This window comes from Macaca mulatta, chromosome 7 (genome assembly GCF_049350105.2).
Source record: "Macaca mulatta isolate MMU2019108-1 chromosome 7, T2T-MMU8v2.0, whole genome shotgun sequence".
Lineage (NCBI taxonomy): Eukaryota > Metazoa > Chordata > Mammalia > Primates > Cercopithecidae > Macaca > Macaca mulatta.
The window spans coordinates 23,538,251-23,564,144 of NC_133412.1; the positions used below are offsets into that span (position 1 = coordinate 23,538,251).

The following is a 25,894-nucleotide window of genomic DNA, read 5'->3' on the forward strand; positions in this document are numbered from 1 at the left end:
TTGTTCAGTTCCCACTTATGAGTGAGAACATGTGGTGTTTGGTTTTCTCTTCCTGTGTTAGTTTGCTGAGAACGATGGTTTCCAGCTTCATCCACGTCCCTGTCCCTTTTTCTTTAACAAGTCTCTCAACTCACTGGCTTACTCTCAAGGCAGCCTGTTTGCTTCCAGTACATGAGGTCAACCTGATCTCTGGGCAGCACTCTGTTTTACATCAGCTTTCACTCCCTTCACTGACTTTCGGCCAGGCAAGGCTCATCTTTGGTACCATGCCTGGCTCTTTCCTGGCGAAGCTGCTCTCCACTTTCATCCCATTTTCCCCTCTAAGTTCTGGCTGCCCCTCCTTTGCCACCCTCGAAAAAAGTAGCTTTATCCCGGCCCGCGGGATAGTCAGCAGGCCCTGGAGGAGGGGGTGGGAATTTGGGGAACAAGAGACACGAAAAATGGAGACAAGACAGTGCTCTGATCAAGTCTCGTTTAATGGCGGTAGTGCACTGCCTTATATACACTTGGAAGGGAAGGGGTTGGGCTAAGGCGGAAATGATCTCATTGCCGAGGGCGTGGCCAGGTTAGTTTCGGTTTCTCCGTCATGTTGCGCTTGCGCTATTAAGTAACAATTTTCCCGGGCGTGGGAAAAGTGAGTGAAGAAGAAGCAGGAAGAGTGCCATCTTTAATGAGGTATTAGTACAGGGGAAAAAAGGCAAAGATAGGGAGAAGGTGTGGGGTGGAAATGAATATAGCTCAGGCGTTTAATCCTCAATTATTATTCGCTATGGCCGGGGCGTGCAGCTCCGGACAGGTCCCCCTTTTTATATTTTTATGACAAGAAAACCCCTCGGGAACTGCGCCTGTCTTAGGTTGGGTCAACTCACCCCCACCTTCTAGGCCCGTCATGGGATAAGGCAGCAGCAAGGGCGGCCCTCCTGTCTTAGGCTCCGATGGAGATAGTGTCCTCTTACCCGTCATTGACTGTCCAGTTCAGCACACAGGGGAGGTGGTCTTATTAAGGTAAATAAGACTCACCATTTTCAGTCATCTCAAGGCGATGATAATGGACCTGTATAGGTTTGGCCTGGAAGGCCTCAATTTGTTGTCTGACAAATGCCATAAGCTTATTAAGGATTATAGGCCCGAGAGTGAGGAAGAGTAAAAGAGTGAGTAAAGGACCAAGAAATGGCAGGAGATAGGGGAGAAGTCCATCGAGTCCAGTCCATAGTGGATTGGCGGCCAGGCCTTTTCTGCGCTTTTCTAGTTCTTCTTGCAAAGTTTTTATCTTATCTCTGACGATTCCGGATTTGTTGGCGTAAAAACAGCACTTTTCCTGTAAAGCCAAACATATCCCTCCCTGTTCTGCCTTTAACAAATCTAGACCTCTTCTATTTTGGAGAACTACTTCAGCTAACGAGTCTACTTGGTCTTGTAAATCTTGTATAGTACTGGATAAGGTCTGTACATCTGAGATTAATTGATTGGATAATTTAGTATATTGGGTTAGTGAGACTCCTAGGCCTGTGGCTCCTGTAGTAAAAGCAGTGGTGATTCCTAGTCCAGCCAACAAGGGAATAAATTGTATGGCTCGTTTCAGTCTATAAATAAAATGTTCAATAGCGGGGATGGGGATAGGTTCATCTCCAGGGATGATATCAATGTCGGGGAGAAGAGTGGCCAGAACACAAAGCCCTGTCCAATTTGTAGGTAGATACGTATATGCCATGTTGTTTCCACAAACGAAAACCGAGCCATTTATAGCACACAAAGGGTTGGTGGCATTGATTATGGAAGTACAGTTGCCAAACACAACATAGCCTAAATCAATTTCTTTAGTGTTATTATATGATGGCAAAAAGAGGCAAGAGGAATTAGAAAACGTCATCGGTTGAACTAAGAGCGGGGGGATAATAGGACAGGAATTATTTACTAAGGATTCATTTGAGTAATTGACATAGGGCAATGAAAGGTTAGGTATGGCTAGAGGAATAGGGGGGCCCATTTTAAGACAAAGCCAACAATCGTGGGCCAGGCTTGTATTGGACATTTGAAGTAAATTGTAAGTAGCATTGAGGATATCAAAGGTTTGGGCATCGAGCCTAAAATTACCTCTAAGCTCAGGCAAGGCTAAAGGGTGATATTGAAGTTCAGGATATGAAGCTTTATGAATTTCTTCTAATTTTTTCTGGACGGTTTTAATTCTTGTAATATCTAATGGGCCTCCTCCATCAGAAATGTGAATGGGGGCGGTAGTGCTCCAACAAACAGGCTTTCCTTTTTGGCCGTTACAAGGAGATTGTACAAGTTTATTAGTGGATCCTAATACTTGTACGTCATTGATGCCTCCAGTTTGTGTTTTTAGTAACGTGGCCGTATAATATGTTCTATTGCCTGATTTGCATTGTTGATAGGAGGTATAACAGGAACTATGTACAGAAGATTGGAAAGAGCTACAAGGGCATTCTAGGAGCGGCCCGCTAGGTGAAGTATCTCTTGGGGTAGACTTACATTTCCATAACTGGTTTGGCATTAGGTAAGCTGTCTTGCCCGTGCAGGTCACCTGGGTGATTCTATCTGACGGAGGTTCAGATATTTGTCCCCCTCTGCAGTCACAAGGCTGGCCGTATTGTTTTCGTAATAATTCTTTTGCCTTACGAGGGTCACCAAAACCTGCATAGACTGTCACTATGTTATATAGAGCGATTATTCTCCAAAGGAATTTCATGTTAGGCTTCATTTTCTGAAAAACAAGAAGGAAAGAACTTCTCAGGGAGATTTATCTTCCCTGGACTGACAATGGTTATGATTTATTTGTCTTACCAATCTTTCAGGCAGCCATCTGGCTGCATAATTTTTTTGTGAGAAGATGCATACTGAGCCTCTTCCCCAAATTAAAACTGGATCGGGGCCATGCCATGAACTATCAAGTGGATCTTTCCATTTTACCATTGCAAACTGTTTTTGAGATTCAGGATGCCAGAAACGGTAGGCAGCCGATTTTCCATGACTGTCAAAATTTAAAAAATTAAGGATAAACAGGGCATGATTGAGTATGTTTCTGGGGGTACCCTTCACGGGGTACCAGCTCCCCCCTTTTAATTTTGTGATAATAGTTTTTAATGACAGATGAGCTCTTTCTACTATACCTTGTCCTTGGGGATTATAGGGAATGCCTGTGGTATGTTTAATTTGTAGGGTATTACAAAATTGTAAGAAGGTTTTGGCTATATAACCGGGGCCATTATCTGTTTTGATTTGTTTGGGTATTCCTAAAATAGAAAAGCAGTGTAATAAATGAGCTATGACATGTTTGGTGGCCTCTCCTGTTTGGAGAGTTGCACTGATGAATCCACTATAGGTGTCTATGCATACATGGATATATTTTACTTGACCGAATTCTAAGTGGTGAGTAACGTCCATTTGCCAAATTTCGTTGGGGATGAGTCCTCGGGGGTTAACTCCTAGATGGGGAACAGGTAAATATGTTATGCAGTTGGCGCATTGTTTAACTATTTGTCGAGCTTGTTCTCTGGTAAGTTTAAACATAAGTCTTAAGGTTTGGGCGTTTAAATGATGTAAGGCATGTGCTTTTTGCGCTTGTTGCAAATTGTCTGTAGTGACTGTGGCTATGGTTTTTGTTGCCGTGTCAGCTGTTGCGTTACCTTGTGTTAGAGGTCCCGGTAATCCTGAATGTGCTCTAATATGCCCAAGAAAAAAGGGAGTAGTCCTTTTTCGGATAAGTTGTTGACATTGTAAAAATAGGTTAGCTGTGTCTGAAATATGTTTAATTTGAGACACGGTCTCTAAGAGGGGTATTGAATGAGCCAGGTAGGCGCTGTCTGTATAAATGTTAAGTGGCTGACAAGGAAAAGCTGATAGTGCTGCAATTATAGCTTGCAATTTGACCAGCTGAGCTGATGTATAAGTGGTCTGGAATTTAACGACTACATTATTGTAAGTGTAAGCGGCAAGTCCTGTGGAAGATCCATCAGTGAAAATTAGTAATGCGTCATTGAGAGGTTCTTTACTGGTAATATGGGGAAATACAAACGCATGAAGTTTACAAAATTGAATAAGTTTGTTAGGTGGGTAATGGTTGTCAATCGCACCAGTATAAGAAGCGCAAGCAATTGGCCAGGCTTCCGTATTTTGTAACAGCCAATGGATGCGTGATTGAGTGTAGGGCTGTATAATGGTAGAGGGTTCTATTCCAAAGTATTTTCTACTGTTTTCTCTTCCCAAGATAATTAGATCAGCTATGGCATCATAATAAGGCAACAAAACCTTTTTAGGGGAGGAGGGCAGGTGTACCCACATAATGGGATTGTTCTGCCAAAATAGGCCAGTAGGGGTTATTGTTGTGTTAAAAATAAGGAATATTAATGGCTGAGAATAATCAATACCGGTAACAAATTGTGCTGCAATGGCATGTTCTACCTGTTGGAGTGTTATTAATGCTTCTTTAGTAATGGACCTGGGGGATTTTGGATTAGAGTCTCCTTTTAATATATCGAAAAGAGGTTTTAACTCTCCTGTGGTGAGCTTTAAGTACGGTCGAAGCCAATTTATGTCTCCCAGTAATTTTTGGAAATCATTTAAAGTTTTTAAATGATCACGACGTATAACGGCCTTTTGATTAATGATTTTGGGTCCATTAATCTGGAAACCAAGATAAGTGTATGGATCTTGTAATTGTACCTTTTCTGGGGCTATCTGTAGTCCGGCTGCTGTTAACTCTTGTTTGAGTTGGGCGAAGCACTGTAAGACTTGTTCGCCAATTTCTCCTGCTATTAAAATATCATCCATATAATGTATAATATACATTTGTGCCCATGTTTTTCTGACTGGCTCTATAGCGGCAGCTACATATTTTTGACACAAGGTAGGACTATTGGCCATACCCTGAGGTAAGACTTTCCATTGATAGCGCTTCATTGGTTGTTTAAAATTTGTAGATGGAAGACTAAAGGCAAATCTTTTCTGGTCAGCAGGGTGAAGGGGAATTGTAAAAAAGCAATCTTTAAGGTCAATAACGATTTTAAAATATTTTTGAGGAATCGCAACCGGTGAAGGCAATCCTGGTTGTAAGGCACCCATAAGGATCATAGTGATATTTACTGCTCTTAAATCTTGTAAGAGTCTCCATTTATCAGACTTCTTTTTAATAACAAAAATAGGTGTATTCCAAGGGGAATTACTTTCCTCAATATGTCCTGCTGCTAGTTGTTCCTGCACTAACTGTTGGGCAGCACTTAGCTTATCATTGAGTAAAGGCCACTGATCAACCCAAACGGGCTCATCTGACTTCCAAGTAATGGGGTCAGCGCACCTTTGGGGTGCAGGTATGTCAGTGGCCTGAGCTAAAAATTTCCAAACCCCTTTTTATCAAGTTGTCCTGAAACCAGTATAGGCTGTGGGATACCATTCTCTCCTTTTCCAAGACCTTTACCAGGGGTGTATCCTTGAGTTAACATTTGTGCAGTAACTATATCATTTGGACTACACATTATAATTTTCATTTGAGAGAGTAGATCTCGCCCCCAAAGGTTAACAGGTAGGTAAGGGATGACAAATGGCTTAATGAGGCCTGAATTGTTTTCTTTATCTGTCCATGTTAGGTATTTAGAACTTTGTTTAGGATTACTGCTTTGTCCAATTCCTCTCAAGTGAGTTAAAGTTTCTGTGGTAGACCAATGAGAGGGCCAATCTTCCTGTTTAATGATAGTTACATCAGCCCCTGTGTCTATTAGTCCAGTGAATGCCTTCCCGTCTAACCATAAGGTTAGAGAGGGTTTTTGATTTATTTATTTTTTTATTTTTTATTTTTTTTTATTTTATTTATTTATTTTTTAAAATTTATTTATTATTATTATACTTTAAGTTGTAGGGTACATGTGCATAACGTGCAGGTTTGTTACATATGTATACTTGTGCCATGTTGCTGTGCTGCACCCATCAACTCGTCATTTACATCAGGTATAACTCCCAATGCAATCCCTCCCCCCTCCCCCCTCCCCATGATAGGCCCCGGTGTGTGATGTTCCCCTTCCTGAGTCCGAGTGATCTCATTGTTCAGTTCCCACCTATGAGTGAGAACATGCGGTGTTTGGTTTTCTGTTCTTGTGATAGTTTGCTAAGAATGATGGATTCCAGCTGCATCCAAGTCCCTACAAAGGACTCAAACTCATCCTTTTTGATGGCTGCATAGTATTCCATGGTGTATATGTGCCACATTTTCTTAATCCAATCTGTCACTGATGGACATTTGGGTTGATTCCAAGTCTTTGCTATTGTGAATAGTGCTGCAATAAACATACGTGTGCATGTGTCTTTATAGCAGCATAATTTATAATCCTTTGGGTATATACCCAGTAATGGGATGGCTGGGTCATATGGTACATCTAGTTCTAGATCCTTGAGGAATCGCCATACTGTTTTCCATAATGGTTGAACTAGTTTACAATCCCACCAACAGTGTAAAAGTGTTCCTATTTCTCCACATCCTCTCCAGCACCTGTTGTTTCCTGACTTTTTAATGATCGCCATTCTAACTGGTGTGAGATGGTATCTCATTGTGGTTTTGATTTGCATTTCTCTGATGGCCAGTGATGATGAGCATTTTTTCATGTGTCTGTTGGCTGTATGAATGTCTTCTTTTGAGAAATGTCTGTTCATATCCTTTGCGCACTTTTTGATGGGATTGTTTGTTTTTTTCTTGTAAATTTGTTTGAGTTCTTTGTAGGTTCTGGATATTAGCCCTTTGTCAGATGAGTAGATTGCAAAAATTTTCTCCCATTCTGTAGGTTGCCTGTTCACTCTGATGGTAGTGTCTTTTGCTGTGCAGAAGCTCTTTAGTTTAATGAGATCCCATTTGTCAATTTTGGCTTTTGCTGCTGTTGCTTTTGGTGTTTTAGACATGAAATCTTTGCCCATGCCTATGTCCTGAATGGTACTACCTAGGTTTTCCTCTAGGATTTTTATGGTATTAGGTCTAACATTTAAGTCTCTAATCCATCTTGAATTAATTTTCGTATAAGGAGTAAGGAAAGGATCCAGTTTCAGCTTTCTACTTATGGCTAGCCAATTTTCCCAGCACCATTTATTAAATAGGGAATCCTTTCCCCATTTCTTGTTTCTCTCAGGTTTGTCAAAGATCAAATGGCTGTAGATGTGTGGTATTATTTCTGAGGACTCTGTTCTGTTCCATTGGTCTATATCTCTGTTTTGGTACCAGTACCATGCTGTTTTGGTTACTGTAGCCTTGTAGTATAGTTTGAAGTCAGGTAGCGTGATGCCTCCAGCTTTGTTCTTTTGGCTTAGGATTGTCTTGGAGATGCGGGCTCTTTTTTGGTTCCATATGAACTTTAAAGCAGTTTTTTCCAATTCTGTGAAGAAACTCATTGGTAGCTTGATGGGGATGGCATTGAATCTATAAATTACCTTGGGCAGTATGGCCATTTTCATGATATTGATTCTTCCTATCCATGAGCATGGTATGTTCTTCCATTTGTTTGTGTCCTCTTTGATTTCACTGAGCAGTGGTTTGTAGTTCTCCTTGAAGAGGTCCTTTACATCCCTTGTAAGTTGGATTCCTAGGTATTTGATTCTCTTTGAAGCAATTGTGAATGGAAGTTCATTCCTGATTTGGCTCTCTGTTTGTCTGTTACTGGTGTATAAGAATGCTTGTGATTTTTGCACATTAATTTTGTATCCTGAGACTTTGCTGAAGTTGCTTATCAGCTTAAGGAGATTTTGGGCTGAGACAATGGGGTTTTCTAAATATACAATCATGTCATCTGCAAACAGGGACAATTTGACTTCTTCTTTTCCTAACTGAATACCCTTGATTTCTTTCTCTTGCCTGATTGCCCTAGCCAGAACTTCCAACACTATGTTGAATAGGAGTGGTGAGAGAGGGCATCCCTGTCTTGTGCCAGTTTTCAAAGGGAATTTTTCCAGTTTTTGCCCGTTCAGTATGATATTGGCTGTGGGTTTGTCATAAATAGCTCTTATTATTTTGAGGTACGTTCCATCAATACCGAATTTATTGAGCGTTTTTAGCATGAAGGGCTGTTGAATTTTGTCAAAAGCCTTTTCTGCATCAATTGAGATAATCATGTGGTTCTTGTCTTTGGTTCTGTTTATATGCTGGATTATGTTTATTGATTTGCGAATGTTGAACCAGCCTTGCATCCCAGGGATGAAGCCCACTTGATCATGGTGGATAAGCTTTTTGATGTGTTGCTGAATCCGGTTTGCCAGTATTTTATTGAGGATTTTTGCATCGATGTTCATCAGGGATATTGGTCTAAAATTCTCTTTTTTTGTTGTGTCTCTGCCAGGCTTTGGTATCAGGATGATGTTGGCCTCATAAAATGAGTTAGGGAGGATTCCCTCTTTTTCTATTGATTGGAATAGTTTCAGAAGGAATGGTACCAACTCCTCTTTGTACCTCTGGTAGAATTCAGCTGTGAATCCATCTGGTCCTGGACTTTTTTTGGTTGGTAGGCTATTAATTGTTGCCTCAATTTCAGAGCCTGCTATTGGTCTATTCAGGGATTCAACTTCTTCCTGGTTTAGTCTTGGAAGAGTGTAAGTGTCCAGGAAATTATCCATTTCTTCTAGATTTTCCAGTTTATTTGCGTAGAGGTGTTTATAGTATTCTCTGATGGTAGTTTGTATTTCTGTGGGGTCGGTGGTGATATCCCCTTGATCATTTTTAATTGCGTCGATTTGATTCTTCTCTCTTTTCTTCTTTATTAGTCTGGCTAGTGGTCTGTCAATTTTGTTGATCTTTTCAAAAAACCAACTCCTGGATTCATTGATTTTTTGGAGGGTTTTTTGTGTTTCTATCTCCTTCAGTTCTGCTCTGATCTTAGTTATTTCTTGCCTTCTGCTAGCTTTCGAATGTGTTTGCTCTTGCTTCTCTAGTTCTTTTAATTGTGATGTTAGAGTGTCAATTTTACAACTTTCCTGCTTTCTCTCGTGGGCATTTAGTGCTATAAATTTCCCTCTACACACTGCTTTAAATGTGTCCCAGAGATTCTGGTATGTTGTATCTTTGTTCTCATTGGTTTCAAAGAACATCTTTATTTCTGCCTTCATTTCGTTATGTACCCAGTAGTCATTCAGGAGCAGGTTGTTCAGTTTCCATGTAGTTGACCGGTTTTGATTGAGTTTCTTAGTCCTGAGTTCTAGTTTGATTGCACTGTGGTCTGAGAGACAGTTTGTTATAATTTCTGTTCTTGTACATTTGCTGAGGAGTGCTTTACTTCCAATTACGTGATCAATTTTGGAGTAAGTATGATGTGGTGCTGAGAAGAATGTATATTCTGTTGATTTGGGGTGGAGAGTTCTATAGATGTCTATTAGGTCTGCTTGCTGCAGAGATGAGTTCAATTCCTGGATATCCTTGTTAACTTTCTGTCTCGTTGATCTGTCTAATGTTGACAGTGGAGTGTTGAAGTCTCCCATTATTATTGTATGGGAGTCTAAGTCTCTTTGTAAGTCTCTAAGGACTTGCTTTATGAATCTGGGTGCTCCTGTATTGGGTGCATATATATTTAGGATAGTTAGCTCTTCCTGTTGAATTGATCCCTTTACCATTATGTAATGGCCTTCTTTGTCTCTTTTGATCTTTGATGGTTTAAAGTCTGTTTTATCAGAGACTAGTATTGCAACCCCTGCTTTTTTTTGTTCTCCATTTGCTTGGTAAATCTTCCTCCATCCCTTTATTTTGAGCCTATGTATGTCTCTGCGTGTGAGATGGGTCTCCTGAATACAGCAGACTGATGGGTCTTGACTCTTTATCCAGTTTGCCAGTCTGTGTCTTTTAATTGGAGCATTTAGTCCATTTACATTTAAGGTTAATATTGTTATGTGTGAACTTGATCCTGCCATTATGATATTAACTGGTTATTTTGCTCATTAGTTGATGCAGTTTCTTCCTAGCCTCAATGGTCTTTACATTTTGGCATGTTTTTGCAATGGCTGGTACCGGTTGTTCCTTTCCATGTTTAGTGCTTCCTTCAGGGTCTCTTGTAAGGCAGGCCTAGTGGTGACAAAATCTCTAAGCATTTGCTTATCTGTAAAGGATTTTATTTCTCCTTCACTTATGAAACTTAGTTTGGCTGGATATAAAATTCTGGGTTTAAAATTCTTTTCTTTAAGAATGTTGAATATTGGCCCCCACTCTCTTCTGGCTTGTAGAGTTTCTGCTGAGAGATCTGCTGTTAGTCTGATGGGCTTCCCTTTGTGGGTAACCCGACCTTTCTCTCTGGCTGCCCTTAAGATTTTTTCCTTCATTTCAACTTTGGTGAATCTGGCAATTATGTGTCTTGGAGTTGCTCTTCTCGAGGAGTATCTTTGTGGCGTTCTCTGTATTTCCTGGATTTGAATGTTGGCCTGCCCTACTAGGTTGGGGAAGTTCTCCTGGATGATATCCTGAAGAGTGTTTTCCAACTTGGTTCCATTTTCCCCCTCACTTTCAGGCACCCCAATCAGACGTAGATTTGGTCTTTTTACATAATCCCATACTTCTTGCAGGCTTTGTTCGTTTCTTTTTCTTCTTTTTTCTTTTGGTTTCTCTTCTCGCTTCATTTCATTCATTTGATCCTCAATCGCTGATACTCTTTCTTCCAGTTGATCGAGTCGGTTACTGAAGCTTGTGCATTTGTCACGTATTTCTCGTGTCATGGTTTTCATCTCTTTCATTTCGTTTAGGACCTTCTCTGCATTAATTACTCTAGCCATCAATTCTTCCACTTTTTTTTCAAGATTTTTAGTTTCTTTGCGCTGGGTACGTAATTCCTCCTTTAGCTCTGAGAAATTTGATGGACTGAAGCCTTCTTCTCTCATCTCGTCAAAGTCATTCTCCGTCCAGCTTTGATCCGTTGCTGGCGATGAGCTGCGCTCCTTTGCCGGGGGAGATGCGCTCTTATTTTTTGAATTTCCAGCTTTTCTGCCCTGCTTTTTCCCCATCTTTGTGGTTTTATCTGCCTCTGGTCTTTGATGATGGTGATGTACTGATGGGGTTTTGGTGTAGGTGTCCTTCCTGTTTGATAGTTTTCCTTCTAACAGTCAGGACCCTCAGCTGTAGGTCTGTTGGAGATTGCTTGAGGTCCACTCCAGACCCTGTTTGCCTGGGTATCAGCAGCAGAGGCTGCAGAAGATAGAATATTTCTGAACAGCGAGTGTACCTGTCTGATTCTTGCTTTGGAAGCTTCCTCTCAGGGGTGTACTCCTCCCTGTGAGGTGTGGGGTGTCAGACTGCCCCTAGTGGGGGATGTCTCCCAGTTAGGCTACTCAGGGGTCAGGGACCCGCTTGAGCAGGGAGTCTGTCCCTTCTCAGATCTCAACCTCCGTGCTGGGAGATCCACTGCTCTCTTCAAAGCTGTCAGACAGAGTCGTTTGCGTCTGTGCAGAGGTGTCTGTGTGTCTTAGTTTACTGTGCCCTGACCCCAGAGGTGGAGTCTACAGAGACAGGCAGGTTTCCTTGAGCTGCTGTGAGCTCCACCCAGTTCGAGCTTCCCAGCAGCTTTGTTTACCTACTTAAGCCTCAGCAATGGCGGGCGCCCCTCCCCCAGCCTCGCTGCTGCCTTGCCGGTAGATCACAGACTGCTGTGCTAGCAATGAGGGAGGCTCCGTGGGTGTGGGACCCTCCCGGCCAGGTGTGGGATATGATCTCCTGGTGTGCCTGTTTCCTAAAGCGCAGTATTGGGGTGGGAGTTACCCGATTTTCCAGGTGTTGTGTGTCTCAGTTCCCCTGGCTAGGAAAAGGGACTCCCTTCCCCCTTGCGCTTCCCAGGTGAGGCAATGCCTCGCCCTGCTTCAGCTCTCGCTGGTCGGGCTGCAGCAGCTGACCAGCTCCGATCGTCCGGCACTCCCCAGTGAGATGAACCCAGTACCTCAGTTGAAAATGCAGAAATCACCGGTCTTCTGTGTCGCTGGCTCTGGGAGTTGGAGACTGGAGCTGCTCCTATTCGGCCATCTTGCTCCGCCCCCGGGTTTTTGATTTATAATTGGTTGCACCCAATATATATCTGATGATCCGAAACCTTTTATATTTCTATTAGAGTATTGGATATTATTATATGTTTTAACCAAAGGTAGCAGGAGTAACTGAGCTATTCTAACTCCTTGAGGGACAGTAATAATACTATCAATAGCTCTGGCCATAATTTTAATTTCTCCTTCATAATCATTATCAATAACTCCAGGGAGGACTTGTAAGCCTCTCATGGTGACACTACTTCTTCCTAAAAGTAGCCCAAAAGTGTTAGGTGGTAAGGGTCCATATATTCCGGTATTTAAGGTTTGCGGTCCCATTTCAGGTGTTAGTATTGTGTGGGAGGTGGAACTGAGGTCCAATCCTGCACTTCCTGGGGTTGCTCTACTAAGTTTTGAAATGGATTGCTGTTGCTGGCTGGAACAAAGCTGACTGCCCCATATGCTTGTTTCGGGGCCTGAGGCTGGCCCCTCATCCCGTTTCCCTGCCTGGGAGGTAAAGGATTTCCCTGACTGTCAGTTTTAGATTTACATTCGTTTGCCCAGTGCCTTCCTCTTTTACACCTTGGGCAAAGGCCTGGGATTTTTGCTTCTGGACTCTTATTTTGGTTTTCACAGCACACTTTTGCAAAGTGTCCCCTTTTACCGCATCTAAAACATCCTCCTTTATCTTTACCTTTGTTAATGAGGAAATCTCTTACTGTTTGGCCGCTAAAAGCGGCGGCCATTGCTAGGCCTTGTTGATATGAGGGCCCAATATCTGAACAAAGGCGAATGCATCCTGTTAAATCTGTTTTCTTTCGATAAGGTCTGATTGCCGCTTGGCAGGCGGGGTTAGCATTTTCATAAGCTAACTGTTTAACATAATCTACACCCGTTTCTGCATTTCCAAAGATTCTACCTGCCGTGGTCATAAGTCTATGCACAAAGTCTGAAAATGGCTCATCGGGTCCTTGTTTAACCGCTGTGAGCGAGGCCCCTGGATCTCCTTTAACAGGAAGTTTTCTCCAGGCTTTTGTAGCAGCAGCCTGGATTTGTGAGAACAGTCCAGGGTCATATTGCATTTGGGCCTGAGTGTCTGCATAATTACCTGAACCAGTTAACATATCAAAATCCCAACCGTTTCCTGCCTGTTGATTTCTTTTAGCTGTATCTCTACAATTTTCAAAGAACTCTGACTTCCAAATTAAGTGGTCTCCCCTAGAAAGAACTGCCCTGACTAAGGTATTCCAGTCCGTAGGAGTGAGCCAATTCTCAGCTACAGATTCCACTATAGCAAGAGTATATGGAGCAGTAGCCCCATACTGAGAGGCAGCAGTCTTTAACTCTTTTATAATAGTAAAATCAAATCCAGTATGATGCCTCCAAGCCTGTCCCTGTTCATCTATGGTTTCCGTGACCAGAAAAACGTCTTTGGGGGAGGAGTCTTCTCTATGTCGGCTAGCAACTAACCCCCCTCTTGGAACATGTTGTCCAGGCCGCTGAAGTGGGCGCAAGGAACCCTCCATAGCGTCTGAGTTAGGTATTTTTTCATTTCCTGTTTTTAGCTTTTGGAGCCTAATTATCAATGATTGATGTAACTCTTCAAGTTTAATCTGTTCTTCTAGTTGAGCAATTTTTTGCTTTAATTCTTCTTTGGGATCTATTGCTGCCATAACAATGGGCGCAGAAGCCTCATTATGTGTCTTATTATATGGGGGTGGGTATGAAGTAAAGGGAGGCAAATCAGGGTTGTGATATTTAGCCGCTTCTTCCTCTAAATCATCCCAATTTATATCCGATTGATTAGGCTTATTAATTTCCTCCTCCTCTTGAAGCATCTGTAAAATTGGGTATTTTTTTGGTTTGTTTTCCTGTGGTATTTCTTTATCTGTTACAGAAGGAGACTTAATTTCCTCATGATCACTTTCAAGGGAAATGAGATCTTCCTCCGTATCTTGCGGAGGCTTTGTGAGGTTAGAGCAGGAGCTAACCTTTAAAATATGCTCTGTCTGCAGCCATGACTTGCGGATTGGCCTCCTTCTTATCTATTAAATCTCTAATGAGGTTCCAATAAGAGAAGGCGGTTACAGGAATTTTTTCTGGCCCAAAAGTATTATAATAGTCCTGCAAACAATCCCCTACTCTACGCCATCTTTTAATATCAATAGTTCCTTCCTGTGGGAACCAAGGGCAAGTGTCTTTTACAAAATCAAAAAATTTAAACAAATCATTACCTTTAACCTTTACTCCTCGTATCTTTAAAGCCTCTTTTAATTGTCCTACATATATTTGATGTTGGCTTAATTCTTGTCCCATTTCGGACGCGTCACTTACCTTCGATTCTGACGCGGCAGGTTCCCGTGGTGATCGGAAGAGTTTGACTCCTTTTGTCTTCGTTAGCGGTCGACCGTCCTTTGGCGTCCTCTTCCTCACGGAGTCCCTCGTTTCCAGGTCCCTGTTCGGGCGCCACATATCCCGGCCTGCGGGATAGTCAGAGCAGGCCCTGGAGGAGGGGGTGGGAATTTGGGGAACAAGAGACACGAGAAATGGAGACAAGACAGTGCTCTGATCAAGTCTCGTTTAATGGCGGTAGTGCACTGCCTTATATACACTTGGAAGGGAAGGGGTTGGGCTAAGGCAGAAATGATCTCATTGCCGAGGGCGTGGCCAGGTTAGTTTCGGTTTCTCCAGTCGGACGTCATGTTGCGCTTGCGCTATTAAGTAACAATTTTCCCGGACGCAGGAAAAGTGAATGAAGAAGAAGCAGGAAGAGCGCCATCTTTAATGAGGTATTAGTACAGGGGAAAAAAGGCAAAGATAGGGAGAAGGTGTGGGGTGGAAATGAATATAGCTCAGGCATTTAATCCTCAATTATTATTCGCTATGGCCGGGGCGTGCAGCTCCGGACATAGCTTCTTCACAATACTTTTATTACTTTATCAAGGACTCTTTTCTCTCGTTTTTGATGTCCTTTCCTATACATTTTTATCATTTCCCTGCTACTCTTCCCTGGTCATCAACTAAATCAGCACTGGTTTCATTTTTGTTTCTCCCAGTACACAGACACTCCTTCCCACAACTTTCAGCACCATTCTCTGCAACTTGTCTCCCAGCTGGTTTCTTGGTCTTTTATACGAAACACTAAAGCCAGCCCGGACTGCAACTTCTTTCCTTGGTTATGAAAAAACCTATGCTTTTGTGATTTGTAGCCCCCGCAAAGAGTTACTCCCTATACAGATTCTCATTTGAATGGTCTAGGGTGGTTCCCAGGCATAAGTATTTTTCAAAGCTCTCTAGGTAATTTTGATTTGCAGCCAAGGTTGAGAACCACTACCTATGTATCTGTTTTGCATATGAATCAAGCGTGCCCATGTTATTTGCATCCAGACAACATTAATAAACTCCACAGAAAGATCAGACTGCAGTGAGCTGCCTCTGCAGTTAGATTTTAGATTGATGCTTCCTTCATCAGTTTCTTAAAAGTTCTTGACTTCTCTCATCATGTGGCCAGGATGCACTTCTCAAAATAATTGACTCCACAGCTGAAGAAAAGTTTTCTGATTCTTCCAGGCTGATGATACCTGCTCCATTTTCCTTGTTCACCATCATGATGGTCATGTCTTTGCCTTAAACTCAAATGGAAATGTACCTCTTTTAATCTAAGCCTGTTTCTTTCATGTTGGCCCCCCTGTGCACTAGAAAAAGCCAGTAAGCTTCTCTTTCATAAATGGGGGGAACTATTGAATACGTGAATCAAGTCGCATTTTAGCCTTCTGTTCTCTGGTTAGAGAGTCCCCAATTAATTAATAGAACAAGAGATACCTAAACTGGAAGGAACTTTAGGGATCTTCTAGTCTAATATTTTCAAACTTTATTTTTAAGTGGTAGAATCATATTATTAAATGCCATCTTAAAATCGATACAGGCAGAGCTGCTTTGGGGGAAGTGTTCTGGGAGACTCTCTGTGTGCTGTCGTAATTGAAGCACCTAAAAAGGAACGTTGGTATTTTGCAAAATGGAGTTTACAAATCTATTTTGTGTTCCTTAATTTCAATTTTATAAACAAGAAAGCTGAAGTTAAGGAGCTTTGTGTGGATTTAAAATTTTCTAGTAATAGTAGACTTAGTACCTTGAAGTAACACTATTAAAAAGGCTTAATGAGTAGCCACAGGGAAGTTTGTTTTAAGCTTTGGTTCAATAACGACCAAGTCTTTACTTTACTCATGATAAGCCCAGATGTAGATTGTATTCCCACTAATGAAAAAGTACCAAGGACAGGAGAGTGGCTAATGTTAGGGAATATAAATAAAGCTCAAATGCAAAGAATGATTGAAATTCTGTTCCAAAGCAACCCCAAGAGCCTCCCAAACTCTTCATGATGTCCTCTTGGTGAAGCAACTACATGCTTCCGAAGGATATCACCCTATTCCTGGAGTCTGAATGATGGCTGGAAGACCGTTACTTTTTTTTTCTAGCCAGACACTATTCTCTGACTTACAGCATTGAAGGTAAAATTGAACTATCAAGACCCCCTTCCAGACTCTGGATCTTGAATTTTAGGGAGCAAGAGGATGATAAGATTCTATTGATAAGAAAGTAAAGAGCCTGCACATGAAAACTGTTCCTAAATACTTGAATTATTTCTTTCTCTCTCCTCTTACTACATTTCTTTTAAGGGAGGCAACTTTTAATTATTCTGATTTGTTTTCTTTGTGTTTCTTTTCCTACCTTTCTTCTCCAGGAATGTCCTTCAGTTCATAAAGGATGAACAAGCCTAGAACTAACAGAAGAACCTAGGTAATATGACAGGGTAACATTCAGTCCCAGGAAAATGTATTACGTGGTCAGGGCCAGACTAAGGCATAAGAGTATCCTAAAAAATATAGTAATTTGGAATTTTATCAAGCAAGTCTTCTTTACAAGTTCGAACAGCATTTATTAAGTGAAAAGGCCATGCACTTATGAGGAAACAGAGGAAAAGGATGGTGCTCCTGGTTGATCTCAGTCTTATCTTCAGCAATTCTGCTCCAAATAGGCACAGCACATGCAGTGAAATAGCCACTTCATGGATAGTTGGACCTGCCAGTCCCATCCCCTTGATGGCAAGTTACTGGTCATCTATCATCTGTGGTTCCTTGGGCCTACCCTTTGTTTGAGGTTGGGGGGCAGTGAAGTATTTACCTCTGCCCCTCATCCTAAGCAATTTATCAAAATGTTCCTTACAAAGACATGTAGAGATATATTAGTGCCTCCTGTGAATTGGCCATATCTTCCTAATTGAAGCCCCTTAATCCACTGCTTGTTAGGTACAATATGTATCATAGGAGCTTAGTTAGAATGTTCCCTGGAGCCACAGATTTATGGTTCTCTGTCTCTAATCCCATGGGATTAAGATTTCTCACTTGCCTATCTTTCAGTTTCTGGTAAGAGTCTAGCTTCATAGCCTTTCTCTCTTAGGAGGATTTCCTCTAGCATAGCTCTTTCTAGATGCCAGGTAATGTCCTAAGCTCTTAACAGTTTTTATACTATTCATTCCCTTATAACAGTGTTGCAATATAGCTAAATTTGTTATCACCACTTTACAGATAAGGAAACTGAAACTTCAAGAAAATAAGTAGTCTTTCTGAGGTGAGATGGCAGTGCTACTGGAAATGTGATTTGAATTAAGATAGATGAACTTTAGAGTCCACAAGTCTGTCCATTTCTCTGAGCTGACTTACTGTAGTACTTTCTGGAAACCCTGCTTATTTCTATCTGAAAGTTTTCCATAAAATTTCCTGATGATCTTTCCAGTTGCCTTTTCTCTAATAAACAATGTCTTTTTTTCTTAATCCTGATTGTCCATGTGCTTTATAAAAATACATACTCAACTATACCCACACTGTGCATTATAGGAGAAAAATAAGTTGAGCCCCTGGAAATTTCCTTTTATTCTTGTGCCTCATCATTTTCCTCATGTGTTATATCTATATGTATATATGTATATACACGAGTATGTGTGTATGTGTGTATATGTGTGTGTATATATGTGTGTGTATATATATGAGCGGACAATATTATGTTTGTAACTATTAAACATCAGCTTTTTCAAAAATATTTTCCCCAATTTTTTCAAGATTAAAGTGTATTAAGTCTTTTTAAACCTGAGTAATTCTTAATTTAAGAACATTAGCAATTTGATGAATATATTTTTCAAAGTCTTTACCAAGTCATTGATAAAGACATAGAATCATTTTGATCCTGGTAGACCACCTGTGACACTTCCTCTAAGGTTAGTCTTAAGCTTTTAGGTATTTTGGAGGGAGATAAACTATTTTACTACCTAACAGCCCTGGAATATTCCAAACCTTCCTATGATATTGTCACAAGGGTCTAAAATTTAACAGAAAACTTGTATAACTTGTACATTTTTTATGCGGTCTCAAAGTTTCCTAAAAATGGAAACTCAACTGTTAGTGGCATGATTTAATTTTTACACTGCCAAATGACTGCCACTTATGATCTTTGAATCTTTCAGGGATAGATTATTGTGTGCTGAATTGTATTAGTCTTTTTCCAAATTTTAATATTAAATTGACCAGTTCTTAACTTTATGGGTTAACTTCCCTAGAAATGCTTCTAAGATTTCTATGGGGCCTATAGTTTTCTCTTAGTATCTAAGGGTACATGATATCAGATTCAGTTGATTTAAATATATTACATTTGGGAAGTTTTTATTAAATATATATGTACAGAAATGTGTATTTATATACACACACATACATATGCATATAATATACATTTTGGTGGCATCATTTCTCCCATCAAAACTTGGGCATCTCATAAACTCAATAGTAAACAAAGAAATACTTAAATAATGGGCAAAGGACATGAATAGACATTCTTGCAAAGACATACAAATGGCCAACAGGTATATGAAAAGGTGCTCAGCATCTCTAATTATCAGGAATATGAAAATCAAAACCACAACGAGATATTGCCTCACACTTGTTAGGATGGCTATTATCAAGAAGATGAGAGATAACAAGTATTTGCAAAGGTGAGGAGAAGAGGAGAAGCCTGTACAGTATACTATCATGCACTGTATTAGCCATTATGGAAAACAGTATGGAGGCTCCTAAAAATAAATAAAACTACTATACAATCCAGCAACCTTACTTCTGAGTATTTCTATGATGGAAATGAAATCAGCATCTCAGAGAGATCCTGTTCCTCTATTTTCATTATAACATTATTCACAATAGCCAAGAAATGGAAATAACCTAAGCGTCCATAGATGGATGAATGGATAGAGAAAGTGTGATACACACACAAACCCACAAATATTATTCAGTCCTAAAAAGAAGTAAATCTTGCCATTTGCAACAACATGAATGGACCTGAAGGATATTAGGCTAGGTGAAACAAGCCAGACACAGAAAGACAAATAGTGTATGATCTCATTCATATGTGGAATCTAAAAAAAAACTCATAGAAACAGAATAGAATGATAGCTGCCAGGAAGTAGGGGTGGGAGAGTAGGGGAGATATTGCTCAAAGGGTATAAATTTTCAGTTATATGATGAAATGAATGAGTTCGGGAGACCTAATGTACAGCATGGTGACTATAGTGAATAATACTGTACATATACTTGAAATTTGCCAAGACACTAGATCTTAAGTGTCTCTACCACCCCCTCAACCCATACACAGACATGCACAGTGGTAACTAAGGGTGGTGACAGATGTGTTAATGATTGGAATAATCATTTCAAGTGTGTATGTATATATTAAATCATCATGTTGCATACTGTGTGTATACACAATTTGTATTGGTCAATTATTAATAAAGCTAAAAATCATAATAGGCATATTAACTAACAATTTGCATCTGAAGGACAAGGACTGGGAGAGGAGAAATAAAATTGTCAATCTGCAAACTGTGCTGATTACCTTCCATTTTCCCCTTTGCATCCTCATTCCACCCACTCTGTTTTACTCTGTGCTTCAGAAGACTGGTCTGAATGAATTGTATCAATGTGTTTATTTTCTGATATTTATTTGAATTTAGCCCAAATGACACGCCAGTATGATATTAGAGGGTTAGTGGGGAGAGAAGGTAGCGGTATGTGTTTTCCTGGTTTCCTCCCCTTGTCCCTCTAACAAAGGCCATGAATCCTGCCAGGTGGCCCTCCCCATAGTTGTTTTCTGAAATTTAGGTAACTAGTCCCCTTCTGTGCCCCTTCGGGTCTGGTGACCAGTGGTACAATTTCTATTCCCAAATCAACCACCTACCCAGCTCCCTAGGTTACTAACTCTGCTTTTTGCATTATGAATTTTTGATTTTCTTAAGCCTTGCCCCACTTTGTAAACTTTTAAAAAAGTTCTCCTCAATTACCCTGTCTTAGGGTGCCATTTACTTCCTGCTGAGATCTTGATTAACACACAAATGATATGATTCTGTACTTAGAAAGTCTGAAAGAAGCTACCAATGAGAGAAGAAAGCAAGATTGTTTTCAAATGTTTGTTATGCAAAAATAAGTTATATTTCTATATCAAAAACAAAAATAGAAAATGAGAATCTTTAAAATATATCATTTGAAAGAAGCACCAACTCATTTAATGTACTCAGAATACACCTAAAAATAACCTCTAAGATTTTATGAAAAAAACTGTAAATCTGGCCGGGCGCGGTGGCTCACGCCTGTAATCCCTGCACTTTGGGAGGCCGAGGCGGGCGGATCACGAGGTCAGGAGATCGAGACCATCCTGGCTAACACGGAGAAACCCCGTCTCTACTAAAATACAAAAAATTAGCCGGGCGCGGTGGCGGGCACCTGTAGTCCCAGCTACTCGGGAGGCTGAGGCAGGAGAATGGCGCGAACCCGGGAGGCGGAGCTTGCAGTGAGCCGAGATCGCGCCACTGCACTCCAGCCTGGGCGACAGAGTGAAGACTCCGCCTCAAAAAAAAAAAAAAAAAAAAACTGTAAATCTTTCTTGACATTTTAGAAAATCTGAATATGAGGTATATTATGTCCATGGATTGGCAAAGCACAATGTGATGGTTTTAACGTGTACATTTTTTAAAAACTCCCTCCCAATGCCATCCCAATAGATACCCCAATATGTATTTTTGTATAACTTGACTAACTTTTGTAAAATTTATATGTAAATATGAATACTTGCTTTTTCTCTTGAATAGGAGGAGAGATGAGAAGACTGACCCTAACAGATAGGGAAGTTTAATATTGGTGCAGTGACAGATAGATCAGTGGGATAAAATAGATATCCCAGAAGGAGACTTAATTATAGAGAGGTGGTTGATTTGGGAACAGAAGTGATACTACTGGTCAGAAGGGAGATGATGAGTTTTTAACAAATGGCATAGGGTACATTTATCGTCCATTTAGAAGCACAGCCGGAAAACAACAAGAAAAAATTGGATCCACTCTTAGTTTTGGTTTATGCAAAAGCAGACCTGGAGACAAGGATTTGGGTGCAAGTTATTTATCTGAGAGATGAATCTGAGGAAGCAGAGTCAGAGATTGGGAAAGTAGGACAGGGAAGAGAGGAAAGCAAATGAAGGGTGTGTTTATGAGTCATTTGCTTCCGTAAGCAATGGGGACTCAATCCTTCTGATAGGCCCCAGAGACACTTTATAGAACACATGTCAAAATGTAAAGGATAAAGAAGCCGAGATATTAAATGACCAACTCCTATCCTTCATGAGTTGAATGTTCTTCCTAGTGGTAGACTCTGGTTATTGATTGCTTGAAACAAACTACCCTAAGATTTAGTAGCATTAAATAAAAAGCTCACTTTATTAGACTCATGGGCTCTATCAGTAGGAATTTGGACAGGGCATAGTGGGGATAGCTTGTCTCTGCTTCACAGTGCTTGGAGACTTAACTAAGAGGACTCAAATGACTGAGGGTGACTCGAGAAAAAGGGATCAGAATCACCTGGAGGCTTCTTTCATCATATTTGCCACTTGATTGAGGGTGAACCAGAGGTTGGGGTCGGTGGAAACTAGCAACCGGAACACCCATTTGTCATCTTTCCATATGACTTGAGCATCCTCCTATCCTGGAAGTCTAATCTCGAGGAAAAAGGTGGAATCTGCATAGGCATTGCTAACCTAGCCTCATAAGTCATACATTGTCGCTTCCACTTCAAATACATCATCAAAGCCAGTTCAGATACAAGGGGCAAGGGAATACACCCTACCTCTTGATGATAGGAGTATTAAAGAATTTGTGATCATCTTTAGAACCACATCAGGTCATTCACGACTTCTCTGAAATTTCTGTCCTGCTTGCGTGCACAGGCTGAATATGTTTCCACGGTCAGAGAAAAATCTCAGACATAGAGATGCAGACACATGGGGCATGCCATTGTTGGTATATACAGAAATTGTTCAATATAGCTGCATGGGACCTTTTGGGTAGGAAAAATGGGTATGGGAGCAGGGCTCCTATAGCACTGAGATGCATCATTTTAATACTCAGTTCCCTTTGTGCTTCACTTTAAATCCACTATGTTCTATCTTTGATTCTTCTTGGTGTTGATTTTTTACAATCTTAGAAAAAAGTCCCCAGGAATGCAGTGAGACAAGATATGGTTACTTTAATGGAGTCAGTTGTGAGAATGAAATTAATATTCATTATCTCCTCTCCCTTATTCTCATCTAATATTTCCGCTTTTGCACATTGGTTGTCCAGTAGAGCGGAAGAGACCTTCATCCCTTCAGGGTCTGACCTCTAGTTACCTCGCCCTTGTCAATCTCATTTTCTACAGTTTCTCATTTACTACTATCACCAGACATGTAAGAACCAAGAGACACACCAGAGACACACTCAGAGTTTTTGATATATTTCTCTTTGTGTCTAATACGAAGTAGAAATCCTTGCTTCTTATATTTACTTCATATTTACTAGCTAGGTTACTATATGAGTATAATAACTGCTTTTTCTTTTACCTGTTGGTTCAATGACACAAGAAGTCCACAACGATCAGATGGCAGTCATAGTTTTAAGTTTACTTGAATACTCACTATAACTCTGATAGAAATGTTACACCTGCGGGAACCAGGGCCTCTGCAGGGTATATGCAAACTTTTTGATTCTCCGTCCTGATGGATATTAAAAAGAACACACTGAGGAAATTAATTGCTTCCAGAAACCAGAGGCTGTGTTTATCTGCTGTAGTAAAGATACTATCTTTAGCACAGCACGTATGATTGGGGTTACCATTTGTTAAATTTACTGGAGTCTATCACCATCTGCCATATCCATCTGTTTTTTGCAGGGCCATACTAGTGAATTAAATGGGGATATATGTTGAAGACTATCATCCCTACCTTCTTTAAATCTTCAAGGGTTGCACTATTTTGTGAAATCCTAGCTGGGTTATGATATTGCTTACAACTGAGTATCTTGACTAGGGTAATGCAGTTTCAGTTGCTTCGGTTTGGCCTTTTCTGTTAAAAGGCTCTTACTCCACAGGTTGGAAAATCAGTTGAGGGTTCTATTAGCTCCTAAATATATTTATCTCATCCAGGCACTGGGGAAGTGAACAAAGAGTGATCTGCAGACCAGTTCGACCCAGTGTGTGGTAGATTTATATATATTTGGTCCAGGACTCCATTTATCACGTTCTCCATTTGGCCCCTGTCTAATTACAGAGAATGCTGGCATTTTTGGACTCCTGGTATTGCTGTCACCTCAAACCCTGTATTCAATAGCTCTCAAAAGATCTGTGCATTCCTTTTTTTCCCAGTGTTACCTGTGTAAATGCATGTAAGTCCTTTTGGGTAAGGATTGGGGGAATATTTTGTACATACTCCTGTGGGGATGCAGGTCCTTTCTTAAGAGTGTCTGACCTCTGCTTCAATTGATGGACTCTGTGTCTGAGAACTGGCTCAAGTCCGGAAACAGAGCTTGTGATTTTTACATTGCATCAATTGACATCAGCCTTCTGCTTTCCATCTCAAAGCATTTTAAAAAATTACATAAGTCAAGCAATATTCTAATTGTTTTCCATCGGTTTCACTCCTGTGAATACCATGGTATTTCAGCCATAGTGAAGATCCCAATGGGTTAGGAGGCATGGTTGCCATTCTCTTTTGCTGTCCATTAGCATAATCATCTCCACCTTTCCTCTGACTGTTATGTATCATAATTTGGACTTTGCTGTTCTGGGATTCTATCCATATTGACACTAGGGAGCCTAGTTTATAATAGTGTCTTCTGTCATTCATTCAAGCCCACAGGGGACAGACTGTGCCTCCCCGACTTGTGCATTTTTTGTTACTTTAATACATTCTGGTGTCCTCTGCTCCCTCCCAGGACACATAGGGAACTGGTGATTTTCTGAAATGGATTTTCTATAACAAATCCATTTTAGTAAGGATACCTCCTCTCTGAGTTTTTCTTTTCTTTTTTTTTTTTTTTGAGACGGAGTCTGGCTCTGTCGCCCGGGCTGGAGTGCAGTGGCCGGATCTCAGCTCACTGCAAGCTCCGCCCCCCGGGTTGACGCCATTCTCCTGCCTCAGCCTCCCGAGTAGCTGGGACTACAGGCGCCCGCCGCCTCGCCCGGCTAGTTTTTTGTATTTTTTAGTAGAGACGGGGTTTCACCGTGTTCGCCAGGATGGTCTCGATCTCCTGACCTAGTGATCCGCCCGTCTCGGCCTCCCAAAGTGCTGGGATTACAGGCTTGAGCCACCGCGCCCGGCCCTATCTCTCTGAGTTTTTCTAACTCCTTTTGTATACTGACAAGGAAATTTCAGCACCTATACCTTATTTACTAAAAGCTAATAGTTCTCAAAACTATTTGGTCTTGAGATCCATTTGCACTCTCACAATGTCTGAGAACTCTGAATAGTTTTTGCCTATGTGGGTTATGCCTACCAATATTTACCACATTGGAAATTAAACAAAAATATTAAAATACGTTTGTCATAATTCATTTTAAAATGACAAAATAAGTCAATTACAGGTTAACATATCTAATATATTTTTATAAATTAAAAAATTTATTTTATTTTAAGTTCTGGGATACATGTGCTGAATGTGCAGGTTTGTTACATAGGTATACATGTGCCATGGTGGTTTGCTGCACCTGTCAACCTGTCACCTAGGTTTTAAGCCCCACATGCATTAGCTATTTGTCCTGATGCTCTTCCCTCCGCTTGTCACCCCCTGACTATATTAGAAATTAAACTGAGAAATTTTACTGAGAAATTAAACTGAGAAACTTTATCATATTAGAAATTAAACTGAGAAATGTTAAAGTATATTTGTGTTAATTCATTTTAAAATAACAAAATTACAGGTTAATACATCTAATATATTCTTATGAAATTTTTAAAGTATAAAACAGAAGTGAGAATAGTGGCATTCATTTACATTTTGCAAGTCTTTTGATATGAAACACAACAGAAGATAGAGTTTTCTGGTTTTGGATTCAGTCTGTACTTAAATGCTGTTTTGGCTGTCGTGTATGTAGAAAATCAAGCTTCACAAAATACGTAGTTGGAAAAGGGAAGAATGCTGTAATAGCCTTATCAGATAGTTGTGAATATTCTTTAATACTGCACAAAAACTTGGCAAGTAGTAGTTTCTTAAAGTACAGCTGTGATATGGCATCTGAAATAATTTCCATGAACTTTTCATCTTCTGCTGGATTAAAATTCACTGGCCTATCTTGCACCTTAAATAAATTCTTTAGCTATGCATGGTCTTGTAACATCACACATTGATCATTTGGAAAATATTAGCTCACTGAGTTATACAGATCTTCGAAATGTTGATGTATTCCATTGTACAATATTTTAAAAGTCACATTATTTAATAAAATCACCGGTCTCATTAAAAAGTCTTTAAGTACTGGGAAGTGGGTCAAATTCAAGATGTAACATAGAAACTTGCCACGGTTCTAATTT

At 40.5% G+C, this 25,894-nt stretch overlaps 1 protein-coding gene across 1 annotated transcript; it reads right to left on the reverse strand.

Moving 5' to 3' along the window:
- Positions 1–457: 457 nt before the first annotated feature.
- Positions 458–14,493, reverse strand: LOC144329722 (syncytin-1-like). The gene is made up of 2 exons (XM_077938705.1): positions 14,308–14,493; positions 458–2,725 (listed from the first exon to the last, which is right to left on the reverse strand). The coding sequence occupies exons 1-2, from the start codon at positions 14,443–14,445 to the stop codon at positions 1,001–1,003; spliced, it is 1,863 nt and encodes a 620-aa protein (XP_077794831.1). The 5' UTR covers positions 14,446–14,493; the 3' UTR covers positions 458–1,000.
- Between the last annotated feature and the right edge of the window lie 11,401 nt (positions 14,494–25,894).